General features: G+C 47.6%; 1 protein-coding gene across 1 annotated transcript in view; it reads right to left on the bottom strand.

Moving 5' to 3' along the window:
* LOC144674118 (cytochrome P450 2K6-like) overlaps positions 1-15,869 on the bottom strand; it is a 45,175-nt gene extending 29,306 nt beyond the window's left edge. Inside the window, exons 1-2 of the mRNA XM_078535625.1 lie at positions 15,612-15,869; positions 7,241-7,403 (exon numbers count right to left, since the gene is read on the bottom strand). Of these exons, the coding sequence (XP_078391751.1) occupies positions 7,241-7,403; positions 15,612-15,809 (361 nt within the window). The 5' untranslated portion in view covers positions 15,810-15,869. The remainder of the gene's footprint in view (positions 1-7,240; positions 7,404-15,611) is intronic.
* Positions 15,870-22,505: the final 6,636 nt, after the last annotated feature.

The following is a 22,505-nucleotide window of genomic DNA, read 5'->3' as shown; positions in this document are numbered from 1 at the left end:
TGGCCAATTAAGACCCGCACAGCGGATTGTCGGACAGGAAGCGCTGTGCGGGTGGTGGAGGGATTCCCCACCTGTCAAAGTGCGCTCTTTCACGCATGCACACGAAAGAGCGCACTGCTCCCTGAGACCACGTGCTGTCTCAGGGAGATTACTGACAGGTAAAAAAACTCCAAAACTAGAAAAATATTAAAATTATTAACATGTCCCGCTCATGTGACAATGTCACACGAGATGGGACATGTTAATAAGAAACACATAAACTTTATGAAACTTTTTAAAAATGGACATGAAACCTCATCCCACCAGCGGATGAAGTTTCATGTATAATCAGGAGCCCGCTGGGGCTCCTGGCCTGCCCGCCAACCTTAAGGTTGGACGGGCAGGGTCTTTAACAATCTTAATTAGCCTCTCCATGGCCTTAATTGGACATTGACAGGTCGACGGGCAGACAGCTGATTTCACTGTTCGCCCACCTTCCTGAAAATTTAAAGGGACCGGGATGACATCAGGGGTTCCTCCCGACGTCATCCCGCGTCATTTTCCCGTCGGCGAGCAGGCCCTGCCCCCAAATCGCCGACGGGAAATTCCTGGCCCATGTTTTACGTGATGGGTAAAAATGGATTCTGCAAAAAGCCTTTGTTTCACCCAAGATGTCCTCAGTAGACACCATCTAAGCTAATTTAAACACTCCCCAATAGCAATTGTCAGCCACAATCCCAGATGTGATGAGGTGCAACCCATCTGGCTAATACGGGTGCCACCTCTCCCAGAGCTGGTCCCAAAGCCGCAGGAGTATAAAGTCCTCCCTCCTACACCATCTCTCCAGACATGCATTCATCTGCACTATACTTTTATTTCTGTACTCACTAGCGAGTGGGACTGGGTGAAACCCAGAGAAGACTACCTCTGAGCTCCTACTCCTTCATTTCTTTCCTAGCTCCTTAAAATGTGCCTGTCGGTCCTCATTGCTCTTTTTACCTATGTCACTGGTATCGATTTGGAACACCGGAACTGTATATATATCTCTTTGCAGACTCTCTAGCTCCTCTGGAGAACGTACTTTCGTACCTATCTTGGTGTCATCTGCAAATTCACTGAGTGGCTGTGGAACATTCCTCACCCGTCAGAATGCTGTGCAGCTGCTCAATGCATTTGCAGATGACACCAAGTTAGGTATGAAGTAAATTCTCCAGAGGAGCTAGAGAGTCTGCAAAGAAATATATACAGGTTAAGTGAGTGGGCAAAAATTTGGCAGATATAGTATAATGTGGGAAAATGTAAACTTGTCCACTTTGGCAGTAAGAATGGAAAACCAGTACACTATTTAAATAGAGAGAGATTGCAGAACTCACTGGTACAGAGGGATCTGGGTGTCCTGGTACATGAATGACCAGGAGTAAAAGTTTTAAATTGGGGAAAGGCTAATTTGTAATAAGGTGAGATGTGATTTGGAAAAAGTGGACTGGAAACAGCTACTCAAAGGTAAATCGGTGTCAGAGCAGAGGGGAGGCATTGAAGGAGGAGACAGTGAGGGTTCAGAATAAATATGTTCCCAGAAAGCGAAAGGTTGGGACTCCCAAATCTAAAGCCCCTGGGATGTCAAAGAGTGAGTGCCTACAGAGTAGGCACAAACAGAAAGTTATGTTAAGTACCGAGCTCAATATTGCAGAAAGCCTAGAGGAGTACAAAACGTGAGAGGATGGAATTAAAAAGGAAATTAGGAAAAGAAAGAAGGGACAAGGGAAAATATTGGGCCGAATCATCCCAGATTTGCACTGAGTGCAGTAGCAGCTGGGAAAAAGAATATTTTACCCGCCGGTTGCAATGGAGGTTTTTCACACTTTATCATCCCAACCCTGCCTCATTAATCATGCATTCCTGGAAACACCCCGGGTCGCTGGTGGGCAGACTCTCATTTTCCCACCCCGCCATCACCTCGCTGCTTCCTCACGCCGGGCGCCTTATTTAAAGTGTAGCCGCTTGCACTGTCACTGCAGAGGGAGCAGCTGGTCTACAGGAGGACAGCCAAAGCAAGCCGGGACCCTCAAGGCCTCGGCTCTTCAGAGGACCCAGGCCAAAGTCCTCAGAGGCAAAACTATTGCACAGGCTGGCTCCACCCCTACTGTGGATGTCAGGGCAGCACCTAGAAGTGTTAGGCCTAGAAAATTTAAGAAGTTCTTATCTCAAGTGGTTGCACGGGTGATCACATTTTGTCACTTCATAATCTGAAAATATATTCACTTTCACTGAATAATGTATAATGGTGTCTTTCAGCTTCATTGACAGGCTTCGCGAGTCCTCCCCCTACATCTCACCCCCATTAGCAGTTCAGCTGCACACAGCCGGCCCACGAGTGATTCTGGAGGGAGAAGTGTGTGTGTGTGGCAGGACCTTTTGGAGCCTTGTATAAGCATTCTCCCTCGCATGCAGATCCATCCTCTATCACACTCATCTCAATGTCCTGAGCATTTTCAATGCTGCCTGCTGCAGTTCTCTTTCAGTTGTCCATCTGAACTGACCTGAATCTCCGCCCGCCCATTGATCACACTCCCATGCAGCACCTGTTCCTGCCCAACATGAGTCTTCTTTTACTTTTGGATTTAGAAGCATGGTGCATGTAGCATTCATTTTGAGCTTCCTCGTCCTTTCCCCTCCCCCAGTCACCCATGTCCTTTCCCCCATCACTGTTGACCCCCCGGCATCACCTTCCAATGCCAATCATCACCAACCAGCCAGAACCCTTTTCTTTCGGGGAAGTCCAGGCGAGCGTGCACGTTCCCTACCTTTCTGAAAATCCCACCCCCATCCACATTGACCCCTTCGATCTCCTCCATCCTACCCTCAAGATCCATGTCTGCCTCCGCCCCACCAACTGCCGCTTCTGCTGACACTGTTGAACCCTCACCCTCCCACCTTAACGGCTCACTCTGCCCTCTCTCATTCTCACCCTCCCACCTTAACGGCTCACTCTGACCTCTCTCTGTCTCACCCTCCCACCTTAACGGCTCACTCTGACCTCTCTCAGTCTCACCATTCCCTCCTACCATGCCCACCCTCATTTCGCTCTTCAGGAGGCAGTTATCAACCCCACAGATCCCTCCCTTGCACGTTCACCTGAACAGCCTCACCCCACCCTTACTCCTTCCGCTCTCTGAACTCCTTCCTCCCCCTGAACTCCTTCCTCCCCCTGAACTCCTTCCCCAATCCGAATTCTTTCCCTTACACCTTCCTCTGCACTTAGACCTACCTTCCCCAGTTGCCCCCATTTCTCCCTCCCCCATACTCCCTCCCCACCTCCCATCTTCACACCCACCGACACTTTTATTCCCCCATTCCCAAACTCCACCCCGCACCCCCCACCCTGGACACACCTTCCACTCCCAGAAACTGAACTGGACCAGCCATATAAATCCTGTGGCTACAAGAACCGGTCAGAGGCTGGGAATCCTGCAGTGAGTAACTCACCTCCTGACTCCCCAAAGCCTGTCCACCATCTACAAGGCACAAGTCAGGAGTGTGATGGAATACTCCTCACTTGCCTGGATGAGTGCAGCTCCCACAACACTCAAGAAGATTGACGCCATCTAGGACAAAGCCGCCCGCTTGATTGGCACCCCATCCACAAACATTCACTCCCTCCATCACCGCCGGACTCCCATGAGTGAATAAAGAAAAAGTAAAACCTAGACCTTCCTCTCTACTCGCTCGGTACATCTTCCTCTCCCACACACACCTAGGCATTCCTCTCTACTCGCTCGGTACATCTTCCTCTCCCACTGGCACCTAGACCTTCCTCTGTACTCGCTCGGTACATCTTCCTCTCCCACTGGCACCTAGACCTTCCTCTGTACTCGCTCGGTACATCTTCCTCTCCCACTCACACGTAGACCTTCCTCTGTACTCGCTCGGTACATCTTCCTCTCCCACTCACACGTAGACCTTCCTCTGTACTCGCTCGGTACATCTTCCTCTCCCACTCACACCTAGACCTTCCTCTGTACTCGCTCGGTACATCTTCCTCTCCCACTCACACCTAGACCTTCCTCTCTACTCGCTCGGTACATCTTCCTCTCCCACTCGCACCTAGACCTTCCTCTCTACCCTCTTGGTACATCTTCCTCTCCCACTCACACCTAGACCTTCCTCTCTACTCGCTCGGTACATCTTCCTCTCCCACTCGCACCTAGACCTTCCTCTCTACCCTCTTGGTACATCTTCCTCTCCCACTCACACCTAGACCTTCCTCTCTACTCGCTCAGTACATCTTCCTCTCCCACTCACACCTAGATCTTCCTCTCCCACTCGCACCTAGACCTTCCTCTGTACCCTCTTGGTACATCTTCCTCTCCCACTCGCACCTAGACCTTCCTCTCTACCCTCTTGGTACATCATCCTCTCCCACTCGCACCTAGACTTTCCTCTCTACCCTCTTGGTACATCTTCCTCTCCCACTCGCACCTAGATCTTCCTCTCCCACTCGCACCTAGACCTTCCTCTGTACCCTCTTGGTACATCTTCCTCTCCCACTCGCACCTAGACCTTCCTCTGTACCCTCTTGGTACATCTTCCTCTCCCACTCACAGCTGGATCTTTCTCTCCACCCCCTCAATGATCATTCTTAGCAGAACATGGCCAAGACACTGAAGTCCCGAAACAGACCCTCATCAGTGATTTTGCACCTTCCGTGAGCTGCTTTGTCGTGGAACCATGTCCATGAGAATCCACCCAGCAAACCATGGACGTTCTTCCAGGTTCCCGTTGCTGTCGGGCTCCAGCATCTTCTGCTCCTTGAATGTCCACGATGTGAGCAAGGCCCTGGTGGGTAAGCACTTTTGCACGTCACACTTGTCAAGACGTGTTCTGCACCGACGTGTTTTCCCGCTGATTTGGGTGGTAAATTTGATGTTGGGGGGGGATGATTCCAGTGAGCTGGGCTTATAATGATATGCAGATGTATTACAATGAAGTTCCTGACGTGCGGCAGTGGGAAATGCGGCCCGCCATTGACAGGCAAAGCAGACGATTGCAAACTGGTTTCACAACGTCGTGAAACCGATTTTCGGCCTTCCCGCCATATTGTCCGCTCATGCCCACCATGACGCCTGACACCAGTGGGCACGGAAAATTCTGCCCATTGGCAAGTAAAATCAGCTGGGGTTGTTTCCTTTGGAACAGAGGAGCCTCAAAGGAGATTTAATGGACATGTATAAACTTATGAGGGGTCTTGATAGAGTGGATAGGAAGCACCTATTTCCTTTAGCAGGGAAGTCAATAATAAGAGGGCAGAAATTTAATGTAATCTGTTTAAGGATTAGAGTGGAACTCTGGAGGTTTCTCACCCAAAGAGTGGTGGAGGTCTGGAACTCACTGCCTGACAAGGTGGTGGAGGCAGGAAACCTTACTGCATTTAAAATACACTTCGATAAGTACTTGAAATGTTGTAACCTACAGGACTACGGCTGAGGCGGTGTTAGGCTGAATAACTTTCTTTGGCTGGACAGATATGAGGGGCTGAATGGCCTTCAGTGCTGTACATTTGTCAAGTTTCTATGTGAAGGAATGTTACCCTAAGACGTTAAGGAGTGCCATCCCAGAAAATTGAGAAATGTTATCCCAATGTTTCAAGAAATCTTATCCCAGCAAGTTAAAGAATGTCATTGGAGCTATTAGAAGTCATTACGTGAGCACATTAGGTACTGTTATCTGTCAGCAATAAGCAATTTCATCTCAGTATTCCGAGCTATGCAAAAACTACTAAGAAAACCATGTTTTATGGAATGCCAGAGTAACGAGTAATGTTGAGAAATGTTAGAATCATATCTCTCAAGATTGCATTTTTCTTTTACAAAATGGAAGGACTCGGTATTATCTGGACATCTGGATGTTCACCTGGGTTTTCTTTTTTAAAAGGTCATAAGTTCATCTTGGAGCTGTCAGCAAGCAGGCCACTTCTGAGAAATCATCTGACCCTTACGGTACTTGAGGAAGATTTAGTTGTTTGTTTTGAACTGTAATCACTAATTGATGGAGGAAACAATTGAAAAGGAAGGTTGATAACTTGCTGAAAATCACACAGGAGAGAGATAAAAAAACTTAGGTTGTGAACCTGCTGGTTTTGAAGGCAGTCTTGCTGGGGAACAAGCTGAGGAAGGAAAGCTACCCTGACTGGCTCGCTCTCTCTACATTGTCGGCAATTGTGTGGATATCAACCTGTAGCCAGAGAACCCTCATCTGAGTGTAACTGGTCTGCATTCAGACCTGCAAATCCGATACCAGTTAGTGAGAACTTCCAGACGTCCACCGGGACCAGCGACCCGTCTTCACACATGGGAACTCCAAGTTGACAGCGTCGAGACCCTGCAAACTTTATCCTTTATTTTATAACTCCCACCCTCCAAAGCCCATCTCTGCAGAGAGTTTTTATGTGTTTGTCTGTGTGTGTGTCTGTGTCTGTGTCAGTGTCTGTGTCAGTGTCTGTGTGTGTGTGTGTATGTGCTGCGGGAGTTCTTTAGGAAGGGATAGATAGTTCCACTTCCCGATTACAATTGTGTGTTAACCAGTACTTGCAACTTGTTAAAAAGAAGTTTAGTTTTATAATAAACAATCATTCTGAGTTTATTTGAAAGAAGCCTGGTTGAAGACCCTTTTATCCTGGGCACCAGTAAGAAAAATAGACGATTGGCTATTTTAGTGAGAAAATTAAACTTTTAAATTAATTGTATGGCCTGCGGAGTAGTGAGGCTGGATGAAACACGCACTCCTCCCATCCCAGTTGTGACAGGAAGGTAATTTAAGCATGTTATGAGATATCACACAAGGACATGAAGGAATATCATCTGTGTTTTAAGGAAAGTAATTCCAGTGTATGAAGCTTGTCTAAGTTGTCAGAAATAAAAAAAATTATAGAAAAGACTGTCCTGCAACGAGCTTCTGGCTCAGTGGTGATATGTTACTGTTGGGAAATCCTAAAATAACAGCAATGGCCATGAAACACGATTGATGTGGCATATTCACAAATCAGTGCTGAATGTGTTTCTCTGACATTATTCTGTCCCCTAGGTTAGAGGATGCATCGTTTTGTATGTACATCAATTGGCTGCATCGGAAAGGAAATTAGGAGGACTGTGCAGAGCCCAGGGATGGGACAATGGGAAAAAGCTAGAAGCATAATGATGGCAGATTGGGGGATGTCACAATAAAATGCAAATAGAACTGTCAGCCAAAAATACCAAGGACCTACCGAGTTTTTCACTGCCTGCTTCATTGATTGGTGTAACATATCTATCAGTGAATATATTGGCCTGGTCAACCAATGCATCCTTTATTGCCTCATAACCAGTCAGGACTGTGATTTTCTGATATCCGAGACGAATATTATACAAGTTGCCATATTTTTCTGCAAACTAAACACAGGGGAAAAATCAAATATATTTTTAATATTCTTTGTACATTTAATACATTTGAGCAGTGGCAGCAGAAGTGGTGAACCAAAGAGTATAAAGCAGTGAGAGAGAGTGAGTGAGAGAGAGGACCGAAGTAATGAGAGTATGTATTCAGAGAATTGAAAATAACAATAGAAGGAATGACATCCCAGGACAGCAGGTATGGGAGTATTGGAGTATTACTTTCCTTTCTAAGCTATGGAACTGGATTAAACTCAAAGCTGAGAAACTATGGCCAGGATTTTTTGGATGGTGGGGTTTCCCTTCCTGCGATCTGAGGAGCCGGGGTGGAGCAATATCCCCGCTAACACTGAGATAAAAACAAAAAACTACTGCGGATGCTGGAAATCCAAAACAAAAACAGAATTACCTGGAAAAACTCAGCAGGTCTGGCGCCATCGGCGGAGAAGAAAAGAGTTGACGTTTCGAGTCCTCATGACCCTTCGGCAGAACTGAGTAAAGTTAGGAGAGGGGTGAAATATAAGCTGGTTTAAGGTTTTGGCGGTGGGGGGGGGTGGGGGGAGAGAAGTTGTGGGTGGGGTGGTTGTAGGGACAAACAAGCAGTGATAGGAGCAGATAATCAAAAGATGTCACAGACAAAAGGAGCAAAGGGGTGTTAAAGCTGGTGATATTGTCTAAGAAAATGTGCTAATTAAGAATGGATGGCAGGACACTCAAGGTACAGCTCTAGTGGGGGTGAGGTGGAAAGACTGACGACAGGGTATTACAGTTATAGATTTAAAATTAATGGAAATAGGTGGGAAAAGAAAAATCTATATAAATTATTGGAAAAAACAAAAGGGAGGGGGAAGAAACGGGAAGGAGCTGGGGATGGGGGAGGGAGTTTAAGATCTAAAGTTGTTGAATTCAATATTCAGCCCGGAAGGCTGTAAAGTGCCTAGTCGGAAGATGAGGTGCTGTTCCTCCAGTTTGCGTTGGGCTTCACTGGAACAATGCAGCAAGCCAAGGACAGACATGTGGGCAAGAGAGCAGGGTGGAGTGTTAAAATGGCAAGCGACAGGGAGGTTTGGATCTTACTTGCGGACAGACCGCAGGTGTTCTGCAAAGCGGTCGCCCAGTTTGCGTTTGGTCTCTCCAATGCAGAGGAGACCGCATTGGGAGCAACGAATGCAGTAGACTAAGTTAGGGGAAATGAAAGTGAAATGCTGCTTCACTTGAAAGGAGTGTTTGGGCCCTTGGACGGTGAGTAGAGAGGATGTGAAGGGGCAGGTGTTGCATCTTCTGTGTGGGCATGGGGAGGTGCCATAGGTGGGGGTTGAGGAGTAGGGGGTGGACCAGGGTGTCCCGGAGGGAACGATCCCTACGGAATGCCACCGGGGGGGTGAAGGGAAGATGTGTTTGGTGGTGGCATCATGCTGGAGTTGGCAGAAATGGCAGAGGATGATCCTTTGAATGCGGAGGCTGGTGGGGTGATAAGTGAGGACAAGGGGGACCCTATCATGTTTCTGGGAGGGAGGAGAAGGTGTGAGGGCGGATGCGTGGGAGATGGGCCAGACACGGTTAAGGGCCCTGTCAACGATCATGGGTGGAAAACCTCGGTTAAGGAAGAAGGAGGACATGTCAGAGGAACTGTTTTTGAAAGTGGCATCATCAGAACAGATGCGACGGAGGCGAAGGAACTGAGAGAATGGGATGGAATCCTTACAGGAAGCGGGGTGTGAGGAGCTGTAGTCGAGGTAGCTGTGGGAGTCGGTAGGCTTGTAATGGATATTGGTGGACAGTCTATCACCAGATATTGAGACAGAGAGGTCAAGGAAGGGAAGAGAAGTGTCAGAGATGGACCATGTGAAAATGGAGGGGTGGAGATTGGAAGCTAACACTGTCTGACCTGCAGCAATTTCGTCTCCAACGAGTGTTAATTGGCTGCAGGCAGGAATTCTGGCCCTCGTCCGGGAGGAAGTCCCGCCTTAGAGAGTGTCGGTCATTCTGATTTGCCAGCAGACCTCTAGTCCCTGCAGCGCCAGAAGCTGCATTGGACAGGACCGGGACTGCAAGCAGTCCCCGGATCCGAAGTCCCGGGATTCCAGGATGAGGTAAGTTTTGGTGGTCTCAGAACGGAGAGGGTAGGGGAGGCCTGCGGGGATAGACAGTGGGAGATTGTGGTGTCACAGGAGATGCGGGGGTGAAGGTGGTCTGGCAGTTACCGGACCTTAAGGGAAAGGCACCTGAAATTAAAGTGAAGCTGTTGTTGGAGACACCCCTCCACCCCTCCCGTGCGAGGCCTGAACCCGATTATTTTTGGACATCCCCCATGGAAAATAATTGGCCACTTAAGGGCCTCAATTGGGGCAAGGGCAGGCGGGCTTCCCATGGCTTCACCCACCCCAGCATAAAACTGAGAGAGGTCGGAGTGGGTGGGAACCCCATCTGAGGAATTTTACACTCATCCTCAAGCTACAAACCCACTGGCAGGGGAGAGTAAAATTCATGCCCGTAACTTGTTATTGCTTTTCGATTTATTAATGACTTAAACTGGATAAGTAGATAAACTGATTAACTAATATAAGAAAATTAAAACTAAAATAATCAATTACAATTGAAAACCTCAAGCTCATTTCTGGTATGGCTAGTTCGTTTAATCAATCTAGCCGTGGCAGGGGCCCTTAGTCCCATCGCATGGGCAGTTTTTTTTATTTGTTCATGGGATGTGGGCGTCGCTGGCTAGGCCAGCATTTATTGCCCATTCCTAATTGCCCTTGTTGAGAGGGCATTTTTAAGAGTCAACCACATTGCTGTGAGTCTGGAGTCACACGTAGGCCAGATCAGGTAACGACAGCAGGTTTCCTTCCCTAAGGACATAAGTGAACCAGATGGGTTTTTACAACAATCGGCAATGGTTTCATGGTCCAGAATTTTATTGAATTCAAATTTCACCATCTGACATGGTGGGATTGGAATCCAGGTCCCCAGAGCATTACCCTTGGTCTCGAGAAAACTAGTCCAGTGACAATACCACTATGCCACTGCCTCTCCTTAACATCTTGCTCCATGTGGAGCTGCTGGATGCTTCGTGTGTCCTGTATAACCATCTGTGCAGGAAGTGTTATCGCAGCTTGAACTCTGTTTTGTAACTTGAGCAGCAGCTGGCATCACTGCAGCACACCCATGAGGCTGAGAACTTTGTGGATGGCACATTTACAGAGGTGGTCGTCTCACAGCTTAAGAGTGTGCAGGTAGGTTGGGAATGGTTGGCTGCCAGGAAGTCAAGGAGAGGACCAGGCAGATAGAGAGAATCTCACTGTCTAACCGACACTCAGTTCTAAATACTGGTGAGAGTAATAGTTCACCTGGCCAGAAGCAAAATGGCTGGTTCAGCTGTACAGGGCGGCAGGAAGAAGATTGGGAAAGCAATAGTGATAGAAGATTCTATAGTGAGGGGAACAGAGAGCTGTTTCAGTGGCCACAGATGTGAATCCAGGATGGTAAGTTGCCTCCCTAGTGCCAGGGCCAGGGATTTTCCTGAGTGGCTACAGAACATTCTGGAGGGGACTGCTGAACGTCTAGAGGTGATGATCAATATCAGTACCAATGACATAGAGGACTGTGGTCCTACAGACAGATTTTAGGGAGTTAGTAAAAACTTAAACTGGAAAAGCAAAGCGGAGTTGAAAAAAAACAGCGCCTGCCATTTCACTCTGTCCATTGACATAAGCTTGAGGGCTCTCATTTTAGGATTTATGCTGCATGACTGATTTTACAACCTAACATTATCACAGTGGGGTGTCAGTTAAGTGAGCAGTTTGACAGCTCCAAGTTGTTTAGAATAAAAATGTTGATTTTCATAACAGAGTAGCTGAAGAAATTTCAATGTATTGGATGTTTTATCAATGCGAGTGTTTTTTTAAAATTGTGATGTCATCCATAGACACATAACTTGATTTTATGTCAGCATGGCTCCTGAGGTTTATCCAGGGTTGATACTAGCATGGCATGAAATGTGTAACGGCAAAGGGTGGTGTGTGGGGCCATGGATTGGCATGAGTTGGTACTAAGTTGGCATGGGAGCTACAAAGGGTGTGCATGGGTTGGCACAGGGGCTATAAAGGGCCATAGGATTGGCATGGGTTGGCATAGAGGCTATGAAGGGCCACAGTGTGGTTAAGATGGTAAAGAAAGCTTATAGAATGCTTTCCTTCATTGAACGAGGTATTGAATACAAAAGCAGGGGTATAATGTTGGAACTGTACAAAACGCTGGTTAGGCCACAGGTAGAATTCTTTATACAGTTCTGGTCACCACATTACAGATTAGTTGGTCTGGAGAGAGTGCAGAGGAGGTTTACAAGAATGTTACCAGGGATTAAAAATTGCAGCTATGAGGAAAGATTGAGTGACAAATGGATGTTTTTAAAAAATATATTTTTGGGGAATATTGTGATATTCTGTGGAAAAGGCTGCCTGGGTGTGTGAGGGGGTGGTGTGTGTGTGTTTGTATGCGGGTGTGTGTGTGTGCCTGTATGATTGAATTAAACTGGGCAGAGATCATTAAGAGACAGATTGTATGGGGAGGTTTAAATCATGAAAAGGAAAGAGGTACAATAACAAAAATTGCTGGAAAAACTCAGCAGGTCTGACCATCTGTGAAGAGAAAGAGAAAGTTAATGTTTTGAGTCCGCATGACTCTTCTTCAGAACTGAAAGGATAGAGGTTGAGGAACAATAAAATGGATTCTGTTTAATATTTGCATTTTTAGATAAGCTGAGAGTTTGTTTGAATATCAAAGGGGAGTCAGAGGCTCCAAGAAACATGTTTGCATCTTGCAGGAGTTCCATTGGTAAATAGGAGGGGGGGGGGATATTATATTTTAGGGAGGGAAATCTCCTATCCTTACCTGGTCTGGTCTACATGTGACTCCAGACCCACAGCAATGTGGCTGAATCTTAAAATGCCCCCTGAAATGGCCTGGCGAGCTACTCAGTTGTATCAAACCACTCAAACCAAGTCAATAAGGACTGAAACCAGATGAACCATCTGGCGTCAACCTAAGCACTGGAAACGACAACGGCAAACTCAGCTCTGTCGACCCTGCAGTGTCCTCATTACTAACATCTGGGGGCGAGTGCCAAAATTGGGAGAGCTGTCCCACAGACTGGTCATAGTCTGACATAGTCATACAAATCATGTCTGAGACGCCACCATCACCATACATGGATAAGTCCTGTCCCACAAGCAGGACAGACCCAGCAGTGTTGGTGGCACAGCGATATACAGACGGGTTGGAGCTGTCCTAGGAGTCCTCAACATCGACTCCGGACCCCATGAAGTCTCACAGCATCAGGCCAAAGTACTGCCCTCCCTCAGCTGATGAATCACTGCTCCTCCATGTTGAACACCACTTGGATGAAGAACTGAGGGTGGCAAGGGCGCAGAATGTACTCTGAGTGGGGTACTTCAATGTCCATCACCAAGCGTAGGTCAGTAGCACCACTACTGACCGAGCTGGCAAAGTCCTATAGGACACAGCTGCTAGACTGGATCTGCAGCAGGGAGTGAGGGAGCCAACAAGAGAGAAAAACATACTTGACCTCATCCTCACCAACCTGCCTGCTGCTGATGTATCTGTCCATGACAGTATTGGTAGGAGTGACCACCGCACAGTCCTTGTGGAGATGAAGTCCCGCCTACACATTGAGGACACCCTCCATCATGTTGTGTGGCACTATCGCCATGCTAAATGGGATAGATTTTGAACAGATCTAGCAACTCAAGACTGGGCAAACATGAGGCACTGTGGGCCATCAGCAGCAGTAGAATTGTACTCGAACACAATCTGTAACCTCATGACCTGGCATATCCCCCACTCTACCATTGCCATCAAGCCATGGATCAACCCTGGTTCAATGAAGAGTGCAGAGGGACATGCCGGGAGCAGCACCAGGCACACCTAAAAATGAGGTGTCAACCTGGTGAAGCTACAACAAAGGTCTACTTGTGTGCCAAACAGCATAAGCAGCAAGTGATAGACAAGAGCTAAATGATTCCACAACCAATGGATCAGATCAAAGTCCTGCAGTCCTGCCACATCCAGTCGTGAATGGTGGTGGACAATTAAACAACTCACTGGAGGAGGAGGGCTCCACAAATATCCCCATCCTTGATGATGGGGGAGACCAGCACATCAGTACAAAAGATAAGGCGGAAGCATTAGCAGCAATCTTCAGCCAGGAGTGCCAAGTGGATGATTCATCTCGGCCTCCTCCGGAGGCCCCCAGGATCAGAGATGCCAGTCTTCAGCCAATTTGATTCACTCCATGTGATATCAAGAAATGGCTGAAGGCATTGGATACTGAAAATGCTCTGGGCCCTGACAATATTCCGGCAATAGTACTGAAGACTTGTGCTCCAGAACTGGCCGTGCCCCTTGCCAAGCTGTTCCAGTACAGCTACAACACTGCATCTACCTGGCTATGTGAAAACTTGCCCAGGTATGTCCTGTACACAGGAGCAGGACAAATCCAACCTGGCCAATTACCGCCCCATCAGTCTACTCTCGATCATCAGTAAAGTAATGAAAGGGGTCACCAACAGTGCTATCAAGCAGCACTTGCTTAGCAATAACCTGCTCATTCATGCTCTGTTTGGGTTCCGACAGGGTTACTCAGCTCCTGACCTCATCACAGCCTAGATTCAAACATGGACAAAAGGGCTAAACTCCAGATATGAGGTGAGTGTGATTGAACTTGAAATCAAGGCAGCATTTGACTGATTGTGGCATCAAGGAGCCCTAGAAAAACTGGAGTCAATGGGAATCAGGGGGCAAATTGTCTGCTGTTTGGAGTCATACCTGGCACAAAGGAAAATGGTTGCGGTTGTTGGAGGTCAATCATCTCAGTTCCAGGACATCACTGCAGGAGTTCCTCAGGGTAGTGTCCTAGACCCAAACATCTTCAGCTGCTTCATCAATGACCTTCCTTCCATCATAAGGTCAGAAGTAGGGATGCTCGCTGATGACTGTACAATGCTCAGCACCATTCATGACTCCTCAGATACTGAAGCAGTCCGTGTCCAAATGCACCAAGACCTGGACGATATTCAGGCTTGGGCTGACAAGTGGCAAGTAACATTCGCACCACACAAGCATCAGGTAATGACCATCACCAACCAGAGAGAATCTAACCATCGCCCCTTGACATTCAATGGCATTACCATCACTGAATCCCTACTATCAACATCCTGGGGTTTACCATTGACCAGAAACTGAACTGGACTAGCCATATAAATACTGTGGCTACAAGAGCAGGTCAGAGGCTAGGAATCCTGCAGTGAGTAACTCACCTCCTGACTCCCCAAAGCCTGTCCATCATCTTCAAGGCACAAGTCAGGAGCGTGATGGAATACTCTCCACTTGTCTAGATGAGTGCACGTCCAACAACACTCAAGAATCTTGATACCATTCAGGACAAAGCAGTCTACTTAATTGGCACCCCATCCGCAAACATTCACTCCCTCCACCACCGACACACTGTAGCAGCAGTGTTTACACCACAGGAAATCACCAAGGCTCCTTCAACAGCACCTTCCAAACCAACGACCACTGCCATCTAGAAGGACAAGGGCAGCAGACACATGGGAACACCATCACCTGGACATTCCCCTCTGACTCACACACCATCCTGACTTGGAAATATATCGCCGTTCCTTCACTGTCGCTGGGTCAAAATTTCTCCAAAGGACTTTAGCGAGCCAGATGGGTTTTTCCAACAATGGGCAATGGCTTTCTGGTCCTCATCAGACTTTTAATTCCAGATTTTTTAATGGACCAGACAGACTGCACAGAATTTGAAGAAGGCAGCTCACCACCTTGTCCTGAAGGGCAATTAGGGATGAGCAATAAATGCTGGGCCAGCCAACGACGCCCACATCCCATGAATGAATAAAAAGAACTCCTAAGTTTTCTCACTTCACTAACCCACAAAGAAGGGTATCTAATAATGTCAAGTGTAATTAAACCACGAGGTTAGATGCTAGTTACTTATACTTAAGTTATATTTTAACAATTAATATTCTGATTAGTAACTTGATACTCTTACCAATGGCTTATATATATTTATCCTGTGTTACTCAGTGAATGTTATGGTTTGTATATTTTCATTATTTTACTCAGACCCTCGTACCAACCTTCAGTGAGTGACAATCTTTCAGCTCTTACCCTCATCAATGATCTGTGAAGATTCACCAAGTCCAGTTGGTGCAGGTTCCCAATCAATGGAAGAGGAGTTGGAGAAGGAGGAACTTTGAATGAAGATCTCTTGTTGGACCCTTTGATGTGGAAAATCACAAGGATTAGCAGGGTGATCAGCAGGAACATTGAGGTGGGGTGCAAGAGGCATATCTTCAACAAATTCATTGTAAACAGACTAACTGCAACTTAACTAAATGCGTATCGACCCTTGCACTGTTTGTCAGCTCAGTTCAGTGGCCACAGCTTTATGATGAGCAGGATCCTCCTCTTTCTACTGCACTTCTCATCTGTTAACTCTTTGCAGTGACATAGTGGTATTGCTAACAATATTGGGTTTGTAATCACCATAGGTCTGATTTTAGCTCCTTCACTGGCTGCTGCCCCTGGATATAAAGTTCCAATGCATGGATTAATGCCCCCCAGGCTGGACCATCAGTCCCTCCCCCTCTGATTAATGCCCCCCAGGCTGGACCATCAGTCCCTCCCCCTCTGATTAATGCCCCCCAGTCTGTACAATCAGTCCCTCCCCCTCTGATTAATGCCCCTCAGTCTGTACAATCAGTCCCTCCCCCTCTGATTAATGCCCCTCAGTCTGTACCATCAGTCCCTCCCCCTCTGATTAATACCCCCCAGTCTGTACCATCAGGCCCTCGCCCTCTGATTAATGCCCCCCAGTCTGTACTATCAGGCCGTCACCCTCTGATTAATGCCCCTCAGTCTGTACCATCAGGCCCTCCCCCTCTGATTAATGCCCCTCTGTCTGTACTCTCTGTCCCTCCCCCTCTGATTAATGCCCCTCAGGCTTGACCAACAGGCCCAACCCACTCTGATTAATGCCCCCCAGTCTGTACCATCAGGCCCTGCCCCTCTGATTAATGTCCCTCAGTCTGTACCATCAGGCCCTCCCCCTCTGATTAATGCCCCTCAGGCTGTACCATCAGTCCCTCCCCCTCTGATTAATGCACCTCAGTCTGTACCATCAGACCCTCCCCCTCTGATTAATACCCCTCAGTCTGTACCATCAGGCCCTCCCCCTCTGATTAATGCACCTCAGGCTGTACCATCAGGCCCTCCCCCTCTGATTAATGCGCCTCAGTCTGTACCATCAGTCCCTCCCCCTCTGATTAATGCACCTCAGTCTGTACCATCAGGCCCTCCCCCTCTGATTAATGCACCTCAGTCTGTACCATCAGGCCCTCCCCCTCTGATTAATGCGCCTCAGTCTGTACCATCAGTCCCTCCCCCTCTGATTAATGCACCTCAGTCTGTACCATCAGGCCCTCCCCCTCTGATTAATGCGCCTCAGTCTGTACCATCAGGCCCTCCCCCTCTGATTAATGCGCCTCAGTCTGTACCATCAGGCCCTCCCCCTCTGATTAATGCCCCTCAGTCTGTACCATCAGGCCCTCCCCCTCTGATTAATGCCCCTCCGTCTGTACCATCAGTCCTTCCCCCTCTGATTAATGCCCCTCAGGCTGTACCATCAGTCCCTCCCCCTCTGATTAATGCCCCTCAGGCTGTACCATCAGTCCCTCCCCCTCTGATTAATGCCCCTCAGGCTGTACCATCAGTCCCTCCCCCTCTGATTAATGCCCCTCAGGCTGTACCATCAGTCCTTCCCCCTCTGATTAATGCCCCTCAGGCTGTACCATCAGTCCCTCCCCCTCTGATTAATGCCCCTCCGTCTGTACCATCAGGCCCTCCCCCTCTGATTAATGCCCCTCCGTCTGTACCATCAGTCCCTCCCCCTCTGATTAATGCCCCTCAGTCTGTACCATCAGTCCCTCCCCCTCTGATTAATACCCCCCAGTCTGTACCATCAGGCCCTCGCCCTCTGATTAATGCCCCCCAGTCTGTACTATCAGGCCGTCACCCTCTGATTAATGCCCCTCAGTCTGTACCATCAGGCCCTCCCCCTCTGATTAATGCCCCTCTGTCTGTACCATCAGTCCCTCCCCCTCTGATTAATGCCCCTCAGGCTTGACCAACAGGCCCAACCCACTCTGATTAATGCCCCCCAGTCTGTACCATCAGGCCCTGCCCCTCTGATTAATGTCCCTCAGTCTGTACCATCAGGCCCTCCCCCTCTGATTAATGCCCCTCAGGCTGTACCATCAGTCCCTCCCCCTCTGATTAATGCACCTCAGTCTGTACCATCAGACCCTCCCCCTCTGATTAATACCCCTCAGTCTGTACCATCAGGCCCTCCCCCTCTGATTAATGCACCTCAGGCTGTACCATCAGGCCCTCCCCCTCTGATTAATGCGCCTCAGTCTGTACCATCAGTCCCTCCCCCTCTGATTAATGCACCTCAGTCTGTACCATCAGGCCCTCCCCCTCTGATTAATGCACCTCAGTCTGTACCATCAGGCCCTCCCCCTCTGATTAATCCCCCTCAGTCTGTACCATCAGGCCCTCCCCCTCTGATTAATGCGCCTCAGTCTGTACCATCAGTCCCTCCCCCTCTGATTAATGCACCTCAGTCTGTACCATCAGGCCCTCCCCCTCTGATTAATGCCCCTCCGTCTGTACCATCAGTCCTTCCCCCTCTGATTAATGCCCCTCAGGCTGTACCATCAGTCCCTCCCCCTCTGATTAATGCCCCTCAGGCTGTACCATCAGTCCCTCCCCCTCTGATTAATGCCCCTCAGGCTGTACCATCAGTCCCTCCCCCTCTGATTAATGCCCCTCAGGCTGTACCATCAGTCCTTCCCCCTCTGATTAATGCCCCTCAGGCTGTACCATCAGTCCCTCCCCCTCTGATTAATGCCCCTCCGTCTGTACCATCAGGCCCTCCCCCTCTGATTAATGCCCCTCCGTCTGTACCATCAGTCCTTCCCCCTCTGATTAATGCCCCTCAGTCTGTACCATCAGGCCCTCCCCCTCTGATTAATGCCCCTCTGTCTGTACCATCAGTCCTTCCCCCTCTGATTAATGCCCCTCAGTCTGTACCATCAGTCCTTCCCCCTCTGATTAATGCCCCTCAGTCTGTACCATCAGTCCCTCCCCCTCTGATTAATGCCCCTCAGTCTGTACCATCAGGCCCTCCCCCTTTTTGATCTAATCTCACCCTCTATAATGTTTGAAACTCCTTCTGACCCTCGACCCTGGACAAACACCTCACCACAACAACGCCAGCTTTCACTGGTTGGTGATCTGATGGCTGGTGATCCCTGCGCACCACTTTGCTTAATCCTAAAGTGCCTTTACTTGTGCTCAGCAGCATACAAGCTGCTTTCTTAACCATCTTAATGGGATTCCCTTCGCAGTCACATCGATTCGCCGCCTCGCCACCTTCTCACCAGCCACTGCCTGTTCCCACTGTCGTCATTCTGACCCACCCATTCCCGTGCGATTCTATGGCACAATTCCAAAAGACTGTACAGGGACAGAGGGATCTGGGTGTTCATGTGCACAGATCTTTCAAAGTGGCAGTTCACACTGAGAAAGTAGTCAGCAAAGCATATGGGATCTTCGACTTCATAAATAGTAGCATTGAGTACAAAAGCAGGGGAGTTATACTAACCTTTATAGAGCCCTGGTCAGGCCCCAACTAGAGTATTGTGTTCAGTTCTGGTCACCACACTGCAGGAAGGATTTCAGGGCCCTTGAGAAGGTGCACAGCAGCTTAACCAGAACTGCTCTGGAATGAGGGATTTTAGTTACAAGGTTAGGTTGGAGAAGCTGGGGTTGTCCTCCTTGGAGCAAAGGAAATGGAGGTACAAGATTTTCCAGGTTTAGATAAGATAGACAAAGAAATGCTGTTTCCTTTTTTGTTGATTGTGCAAAGTGCAGGGGATATAGATTTAGGGTCTTGGGCAAGAGATATGGGGTGGAATGTAGGGAAGAATATTTTTAGACAGTGAATGGTAATGACCTGGAACTCGCTGTCTATGAGGGTGGAGGGAGCAGAGATGATCAATGATTTCAAAAGGAAATTGGATGAATGCTTGAGCGAAATAAATGTGCAGGGCTACGGACATAAGAGTGGGCGAGTGGAACTGACTGGATTGCTGTACAGAGCAGAATGGGCTTGATGGGCCGAATGGCTTCCTTCTGTGCTGTATTGACTCTGTGACTCAATGCTGTGTCCAAGGGCGTGCAAACATCATACTAGAATTTAGAGGGATGAATTTTGAGGACAGTTTGCATAGACTCAATGTTCTGATCTGGAAATATTTCATTGTTCCTTCATTGTCACTAGTCAAAATCCAGGAACTCCCTCCCTAACAGCACTGTGGGTCTACCTGCAACACATGGACTGTAGTGGTGCAAGTAGGCAGCTCACCACCACCAGCACTGGTTTGGCCTCAACTGCAGTATTGTGTCCAGTCCTGAGCACCACACTTTAGGAAGGAGCTGAAGACATTAGAGAGGGTGCAGAAAAGATTCACGAGAATTTTCCAGAAATGAAGAATTTCAGCTATATCGATAGATTGGAGAAGCTGGGGCTGCACTCCTTAGAGAAGAGAGGTTGAGAGGGGATTTGATATAGGTGTTCAAAATCATGAGGCGTGGCAGAGAAGATAAATCTGTTCCCACTGGTGGAAGAATCGAGAACCAGAGGTGACTGAAGGTGATTGGCAAAAGAACCAAAGGTGACATGAGGAAAATCTTTTTTATTCAGTGAGCGGTTAGGATCTGGAATGCATTGCCTGAGAATGTGGTGGAGGCAGATTCAATCATGGAGAATCTGAAGAAACTGAAAATAGAACAGCGAGAGGGGAAGTGAAGAAACTAATTAGAAAAGCAAGGAAGAGCATGAAAAGAGGCTGGCAGTGAACAGAGAAGGTTGATAAAGGAAATGCTGTTGATGTGGTGTATCTAGATTTTCAAAAGACATTTGATACAATGCCACACAACAGACTTGTGAGAAAAATTCTAGGTCAATAAATAAAAGGGAAAGTAAGCTCTGGATAAGAAATTGGCTGTGTGACAGGAAACAGAGAGCAGTGATAAATGGTTGTTTTTCAGATTGGAGGAAGGTTTGTAGTGGAGTTCCTCAGGGGTCAGTGTTGGGATCCTTGCTCTTCCTGATATATATTTATGACCTAGACTGGTGGGCAGGGCATGGTTTCCAAATTTGCAGATGATACGAAGATTGGAAATGTTGTCAACTGTGATGGGGATAGTCCTGAACTTCAAAAGGACATAGACATGTTGTTGGATTGGACAGGCAAGTGGCAGATGAAGTTCAATGCAGAGAAGTGTGAGGTGATTTGTTTTGGCAGGAAAGATGTGGTGAGGCGGCATAAAATAAAGGGAGAGCCTCTAAAGGAGGTGCAGGAACAGAGGGACCTCAGTATATATGTACATAGGTCATGAAAGATGGCAGGGCATGTTGAGAGAGCACTTAATAAATAGCACTTAATATAGCACCTTAGGCTTTATTAATAGGAGCATTGAGTACAAGAGTAAGGAGGTCATGTTGAACTTGTGTAAGACACTAGTGAGGTCTCATTTGGAGTACTGTGCCAGGTTCTGGGTGCCATACTTGAGGAAGGATGTGAAGGCATTGGAGAGAGTACAGAGGAGATTCACAAGAATGATTCCCAGGATGAAGAACTGTAGCTATGAGAATAGATTGGAGAGGTTGTGACTGTTTTCCTTGGAGAAAAGAAGGCTGAGAGGAGACTTGACAGAGGTATTCAAGATCCTGATGGACTGGGTAAATAGTGAGAAACTGTTCCCACTCAAGCGAACATCAAGAACTAGAGAGCACAGATTCAAAATAATTGGCAAAAGGAGTAAATGTGATGTGAGGAAAGGTTTTATTCACCCAGAGGGTGGCTGGAGTCTGAAACAAACTTCCTGAAAGGGTGGTGGAGGCAGGTTTGATCAAGGTATTGAAAAGGGAATTGGATTGCTACCTGAAAAGAGAGAATGTGCAAGGTTACAGGCATAAGTCAGGGGAATGGGACCAAGTGGAATGCTATTTCAGAGAGCCAGTCCAGACTTGATGGGCCAAATGACCTCCTTCTGCACTGTAAAGACACTGTGCTACAGTGATATCATGGCTTTCAAAAGAGAATTGGATAGCTAGCTGAAAAGAAAAAAGTTTAAAGAGCTATTTGGAAAAGGCAGAGGACTCACTGAGTTGTTCTTGCAGAGAGGCAGTATGAATATGATGGGCCAATTGGCCTCCTTCTGTGCCATAACCATTCTACGTTTCTAAGTGATTAATATGTTTCAAGGATTTAACAGGGTAGATAGAGAATAACTATTTCCTTGGATGAGGGAGTCCAGAAGAAGGGGAAGCTGTTCAGGGTTGATGTCAGCAAGCACTTCCTTCCACCAAGGGAAGAGGAAATTTAGCATTATCTTCCCTAAAAAACTATTGAGACTGGGCATTATTTGCAAATTGTAAACTGAGCTGGATGGCTTGTTAGATAAGAGTAATAAGGAATAAACATCCAAGGCTGATTGATGGAGTTAAGTTACAGATCGGTCATAGTTTAATTGCATGGGTGGAACAGATTCAAGGGGCTGAATGGCCTCCTCCTGTTTCAATGTTCCTATTATTAAAGTCAGGTAGTGGAGCACTTCGAGAGATGCTAGATGAATTAAAGATGAAAGTGCTGCCAGGGTAATTTAATTGGGAATACTTGATAAAGCAGCAAAATGTGTGGGTGAGGGTGAGCCTGTTAATGTGGTATCATTACATTTCACCAACCAAAACATGTTTTGTTCGTTACTTGTGAAAGTATCTCTCAATAACACTATCACATATCAGATTGTTGTAACCATCATGTGAGGGGCTTGAGCAAGTGGTACATTATTCTGTAACATTGTGAAGAACTCATTACACAATTCTCTCAAGCAAACAACTGAACCTTGCCCCATTATCCAAGCCTCATTTGT

This window comes from Cetorhinus maximus, unplaced genomic scaffold, assembly GCF_964194155.1.
Source record: "Cetorhinus maximus unplaced genomic scaffold, sCetMax3.hap1.1 HAP1_SCAFFOLD_561, whole genome shotgun sequence".
NCBI classification, from domain to species: Eukaryota; Metazoa; Chordata; class Chondrichthyes; order Lamniformes; family Cetorhinidae; genus Cetorhinus; species Cetorhinus maximus.
Note: the sequence above shows the minus strand (reverse complement) of the source record. Positions and strands in the feature narration are given on the sequence as shown.